Below are 13,214 nucleotides of genomic sequence, written 5' to 3'. Positions count from 1 at the left end.
TGTTTTTTTTGTTGTAGGAAATAGATCAACAAGATTATATTTATACCAAAGGATGTGTTGGGCAGTTTGAGAAATGGTTGCAGGAAAATTTGATAGTAGTTGCTGGAATCTTCATTGCAATTGCTTTACTACAGGTAAGCAATTGTTTTACAGAAAGTACAATACAAAAATAAGGAAACAAATGTGAAACTTACATTTTCTGTGAAGAAAACTAGTCTCTGCAGGAGACTTCCAGTATTTGCATTTTTTTTCCAGCTGATGTACTGAAATCTGTATGTAGTTATGTCTCCGTATAGTAGTCAGCTTGATGCTTGCTTTTGCTGTTTGAATTGCAATAGTGGTTATGGTTATGGTGTTACTTTGCTTTTTTCAGATATTTGGAATTTGCCTGGCACAGAATCTGGTTACTGACATTAAAGCTGTCAAAGCCAACTGGTGAAATTTTACAAAAAAGTTTTAAAACCAAGTAGCAAACTGAAGAGCTATGGAAAGCACATTTGTAGAAGCACAGTGGATGAAAATCACTGACATAGCTCTGTTTCATCTCTGACGCTGAGACCTGTGGAAGTAAACCATGAGGCCGCTGTACCACATTAGACTTTTATAATGGCAGCAACGAAAACCTTAAATTTTGTTAATAATGGTTTCAAAGGGATCAATAGCAATTTGTAGTTAATGGATATTTTGAAATGTTACTTGTCTGTATGTATAGACCACCACAAATGTATTATGTTTGTTACTGTTAAAGATAATGTGGTTTTAGATGTTTTCTATGAGGTAGGGTGGGGAACTAAAGGGGGATACAACTGCTGACTCAGTTGTAGGTAACACAATATTTCTGGGCTATTAAATAGTCCAGTCCTGTCTATCTAATGTGAACATTTTGTGAAATATGTCCATTTTAAAAATGCAGTGGCAGAAAAATTAGCCTATGCAGACTTCGAGATTTAGATTCATCATGCCGTGCAGCTAGACAGTACTTATGATGTTTTTCAGACAATGATTTCAAATGAATATTGTTTTAACCTTTTTTTAAAAATTGTATCTCTTTGTTACATTATAGAACAGATGAGTAGTGTTTTACCATCCATGCCGTTCAGCAATGATTTCAGTTATTGCCTTTTTTTTAAACCTAGTGATCACTGACAGGATTCATGTGTTAGAAAGGAGGATTGCAAGAAAGTTAACAGTGTCAGGTGCTTATTAAAATAGATTTATAGATAAATACGTAAGTGTTACTTATTTGTTTCTTTTAAAATTACCACATTGCTTGCACTAAAATGTCCTTTTAAACTGGTGGTGCAAACTTGACTACTCAGGAAATTTACTTTAAATTATTCTACATAGTATTAAATGCTACAATGTTGAATTCAGTCTCCCAAGACTGCAAAGTGAGAACAATACAAACACTTGTATCTCAGCTGCTACTTTTAACCAATCACCTTCTAGGATTTGCATGAATATTTCATGTTTCTGTCACTACAAGCTTCAATTTTAATACAGAAGTCTGAAATTTCCATGAATGGTGTAACTAGTAGGTTACATCAAACTTTACACTTTTTTATGACAATGTTGCTGAAAAGTATTTGGTAATTTCTTCAGAATCATACTAGCGTTCACTGGAAAATAGAAATAATGGTAAACAAACAAAGTCAACATGAACATTAGGTTCAGAGGGAAGTATGTATCTTTGGCGATTTTCCTTTTTATCTTTCTTTATGCATGGTAATTAAAGTTTGTAGCCAACAAACCATTGTTAATGCACATTAGACACATGTTTAAGATGACTTTGTGTTCTGCTGTACTTAAAAAAAAATTTATTAAAAACTACATTTTACAGCCTGACCAGTCTTAGTATTAATGTGGAAAATTTTCCTTCTCTGGTCTTTTGCATGGGAATGGATTCCTGTTAATGAACATCAGTTTTACTGAATTGGCTCAAGAAATTAAAGGAAAATTGTGTAAGGTTTGTGGTATTGAGACTGTCTCTAACGTAATGAGGGATATGTAAGGTTTCAAGTAATAGATTGTGATAGGGGATTGTCTTGTCAGAGATATAGGCGTTTCTGTGGCTGATGGTGTGACGTCAGAATGGTGTGTTGCCTCCTTGGTGCCAAGATCATGAATATCTCTGAGAGGGTGCCAAATAATCTCAAAGGGGAGAGGAACCAGCAGGAGGTCATTGTACACAATGGAACTAACAACATAGACAAAGAAAAGGATGAGATTCTGAGGAGAGAATAAAGGAAGTTAGGCAGGAATTTAAAAAGGAGGTCCTCGAGGGTAGTAATATCCTGGCGTTCTCATGGTGCCACAAGTTAGTGCGGGTAGGAGTAGGAGAATAGAGCAGATGAATTCATGGCCGAGGAGTTGGTGCAGAGGAGAAGGGTTCACGTTTTCGGATGATTGGAATCTCTTCTGGGGTAGAAGTGACCTATACAAGAAGGATTGCACCTGAATTGGGAGGGGACTAATTATACTAGCAGGGAGATTTGCTAGATCTGCTGAGGAGGATTTAAACTAGTGAGTGGGGAGGGAGGGATGCTAAGCCCAGAGAGAGATTGAAGAAAGAGATCAGTCTGAGACTAGTATAGTTGGGAAAAGGAGCATGTTGAACAGGGCAGGCATGAACAAAGTGGAGAACAAGGTAGGACTGATAAAGTGCATGTATTTCAGTGCAAGAGGCCTAATAGGTAAAGCAGATGAACTCTGCACAGTTAGCAACATGGGACTGAGATATAGTAATTAGAGATGTGACTCAGCGATGGACAGGACTGGCAGCTTAATGTTCTAGGATATAGATGCTATAGGAAGGATAGAAAAGGAGCTCGAGAGGAGGGGGAGGGGAGTTTTTGATTAGGGATCATATTACAGCTGTACTTAAGATATTCCTGGGAATATGTCCAGGGAAGTTATTTGTTGGAAGTGAGAAATAAGAATGGGATGATCACCTTGTTAGGATTATACTGTTGATGTCCACTCCCTGCCCCATGCAAACAACACCCCAATAGTCAGTACGAAATTGAGAAACTTATAAAGAGATCTCTGTTATCAGTAAGAATAATAAGTTGGGATTTTAACTTTCCAAACATAGTGCTAATAGTGTTAAGGGCTTGGATGGAGATGAACTTAACTGTACAAGAAAAGTTTCTGATTCAGTATGTGGATGTACATCCCAGAGAAGGTGCAAAACTTGACCTACTCTTAGGGAAATAAGGTAGGACTGAGGTGTCAGTGGGGGAGCACTTTGGGACCAGTGACCATAATTCTATTAGTTTTAAAATAGTGATGGAAAAGGATAGACCAAATCTAAAAGTTAAGGTTCTAAATTGGAGGTATTAGGCAAGAACTTTTAAAAATTGATTGGAGGCAGATGTTTGCAGGTAAAGGGGCAGTTGGAAAATGGGAAGACTTCAAAAATGAGATAACAAGAGTCCAAAGCCAGTATGTTCCTGTTAGGGTGAAGGACAAGGCTGGTAAGTGTAGGGAATGCTGGAGGGGTAGAGAAATTGAGGTCTTGATGAATTAAGAAGAAAGTGTTTGTCAGATATGGACAGTAGCAATAGAGGAAGAGTATAAAGGCAGTGGGAGTATACCTAGAAGGAAAATCAGGAGGGCAAAAAGGGGTCATGAGATAGCTTTGGCAAATAGGGTTAAGGAGAATCCAAAAGAATTCTGCACATTGATGAAGGACAAAAGGATAACTAGGGATAAAATAGAGTCCCTCAAAGATCAGCAAGGCCATCAATGTATGGACTGCAACAGATAAGGGAGATACTGAGTATTTTGTGTCAGGAGAAGGGTATGGAAGATATAGAATGTGGGGAAATAAATAGCAATATCTTGAAAAATGTCCATATTATAGAGGAGGTGGTGCTAGATGATTTTAAAATGCAGAGAGGTGGACAAATCCCTGAGACCTGATCAAGTGTACCCTAGACTTCTGCAGGATGCTGGGCCCCTTGCTGAGATATTTGTAACATTGATAGTCACAGGTGAGGTGCTGGAAGACTGGAGGTTTGCTAAAGTTGTGCCACTATTTAAGAAAGGTGATAAGCAAAAGCCAGGGACGATAGACCAGTGAGCCTGACGTTGATGATGGGTAGGTTGTTAGAATCCTGAGGGACAGGATTTACATGTATTTGGAAAGGCAAGGACTGATTTTGAATAGTCAATAATGACCTTGTGCGTGGGAAATAGTGTCTTAATTAATTGAGGTTTTTGAAGAAGTAACAAAGAGGATTGATGAGGGCGGAGCATCGGATATTTAAAAGCAGATGAGATTAGATTCCCTCCACTGTGGGAAGTTGACCTGTATTGACGTATGTAAGGTGTTGAACAAGGTTCCTCATAATAGACTGGCTAACAAGGTTAGATCATATGGAATATGGAGAGAACTAGCCATTTGGATGCAGAACTCACTCGAAGGTAGAAGACAATGATGGTGGAGGGTTGCTTTTCAGATTGGAAGCCTGTGACCAGTGGTGTGCCACAAGGATTGGTGCTGGGTCCACTGCTTTTCATCATTTATATAAATGATTTGGATGTGAACATAGGTATGGTTAGTAAGTTTGCAGATGACATCAAATTTGGAAGTGTCATGGATAGCAAAGAAGGCTACAACAGGATGTTGATCAGGTGAGAGAAAGTGAGGACTGCTGATGCTGGCGATCAGAGTTGAAAGGTGTGGCACTGGAAAAGACAGCAGGTCAGGTAGCATCTGCAGAGTAGGAGTATTGATGTTTTGGGCTGAAGTCCTTAGGCATATTGAGGGGGTGGGAGAAGGGGCTTAGAGATAAGTTGGAGGGTGAGGGTGGGGGTGGGAGGGGGATAGCTGAGAAGGTGATAAGTAGATGGAGGTGGGGGGGTGGAGCAAATAGGTGAGAAGCAAGATGGATAGGTAAGTCAGTTCAAGTGGTTAGTGCTGCGATGCAGGGTTGGATCTAGGATGAGGTGGGGGGGAGGGGAAATGAGGAAACTGGGGAAATTGACATTGAGCTGATGGATCGAGGACTGGCAGATGGAGTTTAATTAGATAAATGTGAGGAGCTGCATTTTGGAAAGGCAAATCAGGGACTTCTACTTCATGGTAATATCCTGGGGAACGTTGCTAAACAAAGAGACCTTGGATTGAAGGTTCATATTTCCTTGAAAGTGGAGTCACAAGTAGATAGGATAATGAAGGATGTGTTTGATATGCATGCCTTTGTTGGTCAGAGTTAAAAATAGCACAACAGCAGGTTATAGTTCAGGTTTCTTTGGAAGCACTAGCTTTGAGTGCTACTCCTTCATCAGGTAGTTGTGCATTGGTAGTTTATTGGTCAGTGCATTGAGTGTAGGAATTGGGAGGTCATGTTGTGACTGTACAGGATGTTGGTTAGGCTACTTTTGGAATACAGCATGCAATTCTGGTCTCCCTGTTGTAGGATTTTATGAAACTTATGGGTTCAGAAAAGATTTACAAGGATGTTACCAGGTTTTGAGGGTTTGATCTATAATGTGACGCTGAATAGGCTGGAGCTATTTCCCCGGAGCATTAGAGGTTGAGGGGTGACCTGATAGAAATTTAATAAAATCATGAGGGGCATGGATAGGGTGAATAGTCAAGATCTTTTCGCTGGGGTAGGGGAGTTCAAAACTAGAGGGCAAAGAGTTCAAGGTGAGAGGGGAAAGGTTGAAAAGGGACCGAAGGGGCCACCTTATCACAAAGAGGGTCATGTGTATATGGAATGAGCTGCCAGAGAAGTGGTGGAGACTGATAAAATTACAACATTTTAAAAGCATCTGGATGGGTATGTGAGAAGAAAGAGTTTAGAGGAATATGGGTCAAATGTTGGGAAATGGAAGATTTATATCAGATATCTGGTCAGCATGGATGAATTGGACCAAAGGGTCTGTTTCCATGTTGTATGTTTGACTCTTAAAACCTGGTTCAAATCACTTGTATTCTAATTTCTTCAATTGTTTACATTGATGATGATGTGCTATGCTAATGTTTCAGCACAAGTTGACAAGAAATTTTGGACATGTTGAACATTTTTGCTTTCACTGTATCCTTCCTTTTATTTTAAGCAAAATGGCTGGTTCAAGCAAATAATGAAAGACCTGCAATGATCTGATTTTTAAAAAAAAATTAGATTAGATTCCCTACAGTGTGGAAACAGACCTTTCGACCCAACAAGTCCACACCAACCCTCCGAAGAGTAACCCACCCCATCCCATTTCCCTCTGGGTAATGCACCTAACACAATGGGCAATTTAGCATAGCCAATTCACCTGACCTGCACATCTTTGTGACTTGTGGGAGGAAACTGGAGCACCCGGAGGAAACCCGTACAGACACTGGGAGAATGTACAAACTCCGCACAGATAGTTACCCAAGGCTGGGATTGAACCTGGGACCCTGGTGCTGTGAGGCAGTAGTGCTAACCACTGTGCCACCCTGTTCTTCATGATGATTGGATGTCTCAAAGTGCTCCACAGGTTTTGAAGTACTTTTTAAAGTGTAGTCACTGTCCTACCTTGGGAAAACAGCTGACAATTTACGCTTAGCAAACTCCCTACAGTAATGTAATAATGTCCTGAAATATTATTCTGATTTTTATTGAGTAATAAATATTGGCCATGAAGCCAGTGGTAAGTGTCTTGCTATTCTTCAAGATAGTGCCATGGAAACTTTCATATCTGCATGAGTGCACAGATCTCATATAAAAGTTGGCACCGCCATCAGTCATAGCTCCCTCAGAACTGTATCAGTGTACCAGCCTTGACTTTTGAGCTCGAGCCCTGAAGCAGGACTTGAAACTGAAACCTTGTGATTCAGAGGGGAGTATGCTACCAACTAATGCCAAGCATGTTCATTGAACTAGAACATTAAATTTCCGGCTAAAGAATTACTACGCAGCTTTCTGGATTTAGTTTTTAGACATCATGCAAATCCAGTAGCGGAATTAGAAATGCCTGCTTACATGTAAATAAAATCTTCCCAAAACAATCCAAGAAATAAATTTCACTTTGTGAAATAATTTTACTGATTGGGGACTTGACTACAATGTGATATGAAAAATAAGCTGCCTTCCCTACAACTCCCATTTTTTTTAAACAAGTTTGATTAATGAAATTCATTACAGCTGCTTCCTTTTAATAACCCACATTCATCTCCTTTTGAAAATACATGTCCTAAACAGTGAGCTCAGTAGAAACTTCTTGCCAGCCTGATTCACTTTTTGGCCTGAGTTGTATTGGCTTTTCAAGTACATTTGAAAAATATTTTCATGTTTAATAAACACTTTTATGCTCCTAAATGTTTAGCTTTTCATTCCAGCAATATCGCAAAATGTATCTGTGATGCTGGTCTTACCATCAGGCCAAATATATTCACACTCAATATTCTGCTGTCACAGGTACCATCAGTCCTGCTTTTTCTAAGCTCAGATCATATACTTCCACTTTTCAAATCATTATTTGTAGAATGCAATTTGTATAGATATTAATACTTGGAACAGCAGCCTCAGAGTCCCTTAAGAATGCAACAATTGAAAGTGGTGGAAATTGATTCCTGATCACTGTGAAATTACTTTTACTTGCATGTTAATTAAAACTTGAGTACAGAATTGTTATATTGTTGGTGGACTAGAAATTCAGTCACCCAGGTAATGTCTGAAACCCACCACAGCAGATGGAATTTTAATTCTAGATTTTTATTTAAAATTCATTATAAAAGTTCATTTTGTTTTAAAGTAAAACAAATCAAAGTCTAATTTTGACTATGAAGCCATTTGTCAATTGTTGTCCTTTTAGGGAGGGAAACTGCTGTCCTTATTGGGTCTGGCCTACGTGTGACTCCAGGCCCACAGCAATGCAGCTGACTTTTAACTGTCCTCTGAAATTACTTATCAGACCATTCAGTTGTATCAACAGCTGGAGAGGAAGGAAACAAAGGAAATGGGACTGACCACCTTTCATCGCAACACAACCACAACAGCAAATGCAGCCTAATCAACCCTGCAAAGTCCTTCTGAGTAGCTTCTAGGGCTGGTGGGAGGAAGTTGGGAGATCTCACAGACAAATAAAGGAACAGACTGACAGGTCATATGTGCGAAATCATACCTTAAGCACTTTGTTCTAGACAACGTCACCATCCCTAGCTTTGTTCTGTCAGACTCAACACTTAACCTCACCATCGCCAATCTGCCTGCCACAGCTGCATCTGTCAATAATGATTTTGGTAAGAGTGACTACTGCATTGTGCTTGTGGAGGTGAAGTCCTATCTTCATATTAAGAATACCATCCAATGCAGTTGTTGTGGGTATGTTCGCTGAGCTGGGAACTTAGTTTGCAGATGTTTGGTCCCCTATCTAGGTGACACCCTCAGTGCTAGGTAGCCTCCTGTGAAGCACTGCTACATTGTGTTGGTTGGAATATATTTGGTTTCGTTCCAGTTGGTTTGTTGCAGTGGTCGGTATATTGGGTCTATGTCAATGTGTTTATTGATGGAGTTTGTGGATGAGTGCTATGCTTCTAGAAATTCTCTGGCTGTCCTCTGTTTGGATTGTCCTATAAGTTTTGTATTGTGCCAGATGAATTTGTGGTCCTTGTCTTCTGTGTTTCTAAGGACAACTGGTCGTGGCGTTTGGTGGCTAGTTCATGTTCATGAATGTGAATCGCTAGTTGTCTGCCTGTTTGTCCTATATACTGTTTCTTGGAGTCCCTGCATGGAATTTTGTATACCATATTTGTCCTGGGAAATTAACAACCAACTCCCATTCCTAGATGTGATAGTAGAAAGAACACAGAATGGGGAATGCACAAAGTTTGTGAGTTCATGGAATGCCCTGCCAGTATCAGTGGTGGACTCTCCCTCTTTATGGTCATTCAAGCGGGCATTGGATAAGCATATGGAGGTTATTGGGCTAGTGTAGGTTAGGTAGGCTTCGGTCGGCGCAACATTGAGGGCCGAAGGGCCTGTACTGCGCTGTATTTTTCTATGTTCTATGTTCTAAAGTGTATGGAAAAGCCACACACATGGACGTTAACCATGAATTATAACAACCACCACCTGAAACCACACAAGAGAATCTGTGTTATGACCCCCATTCAAAAGGGCCACAACACACAGCAGCACTCCCAACCTGTGAAGAGAGGAAGAAGAACACCTCTACAAAGTCTTTGCCAAGAACGGATCTCTCCGCAACTTCATCTGCAGATGTCTGGCAAACAAAGTGGCAAGAAAATGCCACATCCCAACACACTAACCACTCTACCTTACATAAAAAAAAATCTTGAACTGACAGATAGACTCCTCCAACCACTCAGATTCACCAACAGCCATGCTCAGACATCAACTCACCAGAACAAAAAACAGATACCTATCATGTGCAGGACAGACGTGGTGTACAAAAATCCATGCAGAGACCGCACAAAACACTATATAGGATAAACAGGAAGACAACCAACGATCAGCATTCATGAACATTCACGACCAGCTGATCCTAGTAGCTATGCACACAGACGACTGGGACAACACAACAATAATAGGGTAAGCCAAACAGAGGACAGCCAGAGAATTTCTAGAAGCTTGGCACTCATCCATGGACTCCATAAATAAATACATTGACCTACCGCCAATATACTGACACTGCAACAAACAACTGGAATCGGCAACCGGAAGCAACAGGAACAAAACCAAGTAAGTTCTAACCAACACAGTACAGCAGCTCTTCACAGGATGCTCCATGGCACTGAGGATGTCTCCTAGAAAGATGACGAAACATCTGCAAACCAACTTCCCAGCTCGGCAAACATACCCACAACAATTGCAACTGCTATTCAAGCTACAAATCTTTACACAAACCTTGAATACCCTCCAACATTTTGTGGCACTATCAGTGTACTAAGTGAAACAGATTTAGAGCAGATCTAGCAACTCGAGACTGGTCATCCATGAGGTGCTTTGGGCCATCAACAGCATTAGAATTGTACTCCAACACAATCAGCAACCTAATTCTACCATTACCATCAAGCCAGGGGATTAGCCCTGGTTCAAAGAAGAGAGTACGAGGGTGTGCCAAGAGCAGCACACAAGTATTCAAACAATGAGGTGTCAACCTGACAAAGCTTCAAAACAAGGCTACCTGTGTGTTAAACAAGTATAAGTAGCAAGTGATAGACAGAACTAAGCAATTCAACAGCCAATGGATAAGATGTAAGCTCTGCTGGCCTGCCACAACTAGTTGTGAATGGCAGTGGATAATTAAACAACTACTCTTGATCATCAGTAAAATGATGGAAGAAATCATCAAAAGTGCTATCTAGCAATTCTTAACAATAATCTTGATGTGGAGGTGCTGGTGTTGGACTGGGATGGATAAAGTAAATATATCACAACACCAGGTTATAGTCCAACAGGTTTATTTGGAAAAGCTAGCTTTGAACTAACCTAGATTGCTGTCACACCTTTAGTACATTGTCCGAGCTGAAATGTCACCTTTTTTTTATAAAACCTTAAGTTATCGCGAGAATGTAACAAAGAGATTCTGGGATTTGCATATTAATGAACCGAAACCTGCAACCCATTCTAAGAGATGAAAGACTTAACAGCAATCTAGGTTTGTTCAATATATTATTTTAATTGCATAACACTGTTATCTTTTGTTATAAGTTCTGTGTTTTATGGTCCTGCTCCACTAGTTACCTGATGAAGGAGCAGTGCTCTGAAAGCTTATACTTCCAGAACTATAACCTAGTGTTGTGTGATTTTTAACAATAACCTTCTTCACTTGCACTCAGTTTGGATTCAACCAGGACCACTCAGCTTCTGACCTCATTTCTGCCTTGATCTAAACATGGAGAAAGGAACTGAATTCCAGAGCTGAAGTGAAGTGAGTAACTGTCCTTGATGTCAAGGCTACATTTGACGACCTGTGGTATCAAGGAGCTCTGGCAAATCTGGAACCAGAGGGAATACTCTCCACTGCCTAGAGTCATACCTGACACAAAGGAAGATGGTTGTGGTGGTTGAGGGACAGTTATCTCTGCTCCAGGATATCTTTGTATGAGTTTCTTAGGGTAGTGTCCTTGGCTCAACAATTTCAGCTGCTTCTTTCGTGACCTACCCTCCAACATAAGGTCAGAAGTGGAGATTTTCACTGATCATTGTACAATGGCAGCATCATTTGCAATTCCTCTGAAAGTGAAGCAGTTCATGCTAAAATGCTGCAAGACCTCGATATATTCAGGTTTAATCTGACAAATGGCAAGTAATATTCATGCAACACAAGTGCTAGGCAATGACCATCTCCAACGAAGAATCTGATCACCATCCCTTAATATACAAAGGTGCTACCATCACTGAATCCCCATTATCAATATTTTGGGGGTCACATCATTGACAGAAACCAAACTGGACCAGCCATATAAATATGAAGGATTGAAGTATGAAATATCAACCGAGAACAAGCATGACAATATAGTGAGCCTGGTAAATTGCTGATAGTTGGAAATTGAGGGTCTTTTACAAGTGAAATTTTCTTGTATTTCCTGTGTAGGTTAGCTCCTCATGTAGTGGGTGCAATGGCAGTTGCTTCCTTTTGTGGAAGGTTTCTGTTAAACAAGCATAAAGAAGATGACAACAAATCCACTGAAGCTACAATTTCCTTCAAGGTGACATTAAATAATTATCTGGCGCCATGTTTACATTATTATTAATGTAAGTGTTTTGGAAAATAAAATGGTTTGCTCTCAAAAAGATTAAAAACTAACTTTCAGGTGAAGATGGGCACAGGGACAATGGTTGTTGTGATGTTGAGAGCCATTGTCCTGTGCTAAAAAATGTGTTGCTGGAAAAGTGCAGCAGGTCAGGCAGCATCCAAGGACCAGAAGAATCGACAAAACGTCAATTCTCCTGCTCCTTGGATGCTGCCTGACCTGCTGCGCTTTTCCAGCAACACATTTTTCAGCTCTGATCTCCAGCATCTGCAGTCCTCACTTTCTCCTAGTCATTGTCCTGTGCTAAAAAGGATTCTGGCAAGTAATTGATATTGTGTGGATTGCAAGCTCTAAATATAAAATTTATCAACAAAAGCTCAGAGTCAGAGAGTAGTTCTTTATCAGGGGTAGTCCTAATCAGGCAAATTGAAGATGTACTAAAGGCGTTGAAGGAAGATCCAGGGAAGTGTTCCCTAACACTTTGGTTGGAGGGCAGGATCCTGCCTTTGCAACTCTACTGAGATCATCAACTGTCTATTCATTCTCTGACAAGAGTGAACCATCCTCAATTGTCACAGGTTGCATAATTTTTTTTGACCAGTATCTAAATTGCTGCTTAACAAACATAATAATCCATCTGAAAATCCTTACGAATGGCTGAACTGTGTCCACTAGCCCCCAACTCTAACAATGCTCACTTTTGTGGTTGAAAATTTTAGGAGAATGGTGTCTATGGAGCAGGTAGGAATGTTGTGGTGAAGGCAGAGTGGTTGAAGGCTGAGCCGGGCAAGTCATGTGCTGCAGCCCCCAGGTAACAACCTGAATTCCTGTTGGGAAACATTGCCATCTAGTTACTTAGGGAAGGTGAGGAAAATGGGTAGTGACACATACAGGTATACCAGGTTTTTGGGCTAATAATGAGATGCAAATGCATGGAAATAAGATAATCGCCATTTAATAATGAGATTCTAAAGCCATTGTTTAAAGCTTAAGGGTGAAGTAGTGAAATGTTTTCCAGACACTGAGATTCTTTTCTCATTCATCATTTTTTCACATTGCAGCAGGGGGCAGAAAATTTCATCCATAGTATTCAAGATGTGGTCTCACCAATACCCTATACAACTGAACCAAAACATCATTACTTTACCCGTTCAGTCCCTTTCAAACTAAAGGACAACATTCCATTAACTTAATTATTTGCTGTCTCTGCATATGTTTTTTTTGAGTCATGCACCAGAACATCTAGATCCTTGTGTATCTTGGAATTCTGCAGCTGTCCTCTGTTTAAGTATTGTTCTATTATTCTTTTGTTCATCCTGCCAAAATGAAGTATTGCACATTTTCCCACGTTATATCTTCTCTGTCAGGTGTTTCCCACTCACTTAACCTATCTGTGTTGGTCTGCAAAACCATGTCCTCTTTTACTTTCCAACTTATCTTTTTGTCCTGTGTAAATTTGGCCACCATGCCATTGCTCCCCTCATTGTTGATATACATGGCAAAACGT

General features: G+C 40.1%; 1 protein-coding gene across 1 annotated transcript in view; it reads left to right on the top strand.

Moving 5' to 3' along the window:
- The window catches only part of tspan17 (tetraspanin 17), a 46,225-nt gene extending 44,380 nt beyond the window's left edge, over positions 1 to 1,845 (top strand). Inside the window, exons 7-8 of the mRNA XM_072590887.1 lie at positions 18 to 134; positions 374 to 1,845. Coding sequence (XP_072446988.1) covers positions 18 to 134; positions 374 to 439 — 183 coding nt within the window. The 3' untranslated portion in view covers positions 440 to 1,845. The remainder of the gene's footprint in view (positions 1 to 17; positions 135 to 373) is intronic.
- The last annotated feature ends 11,369 nt before the right edge of the window (positions 1,846 to 13,214 follow it).

The sequence above is a fragment of the Chiloscyllium punctatum genome, chromosome 20 (assembly GCF_047496795.1).
Source record: "Chiloscyllium punctatum isolate Juve2018m chromosome 20, sChiPun1.3, whole genome shotgun sequence".
In the NCBI taxonomy this organism is placed as follows: domain Eukaryota; kingdom Metazoa; phylum Chordata; class Chondrichthyes; order Orectolobiformes; family Hemiscylliidae; genus Chiloscyllium; species Chiloscyllium punctatum.
Note: the sequence above shows the minus strand (reverse complement) of the source record. Positions and strands in the feature narration are given on the sequence as shown.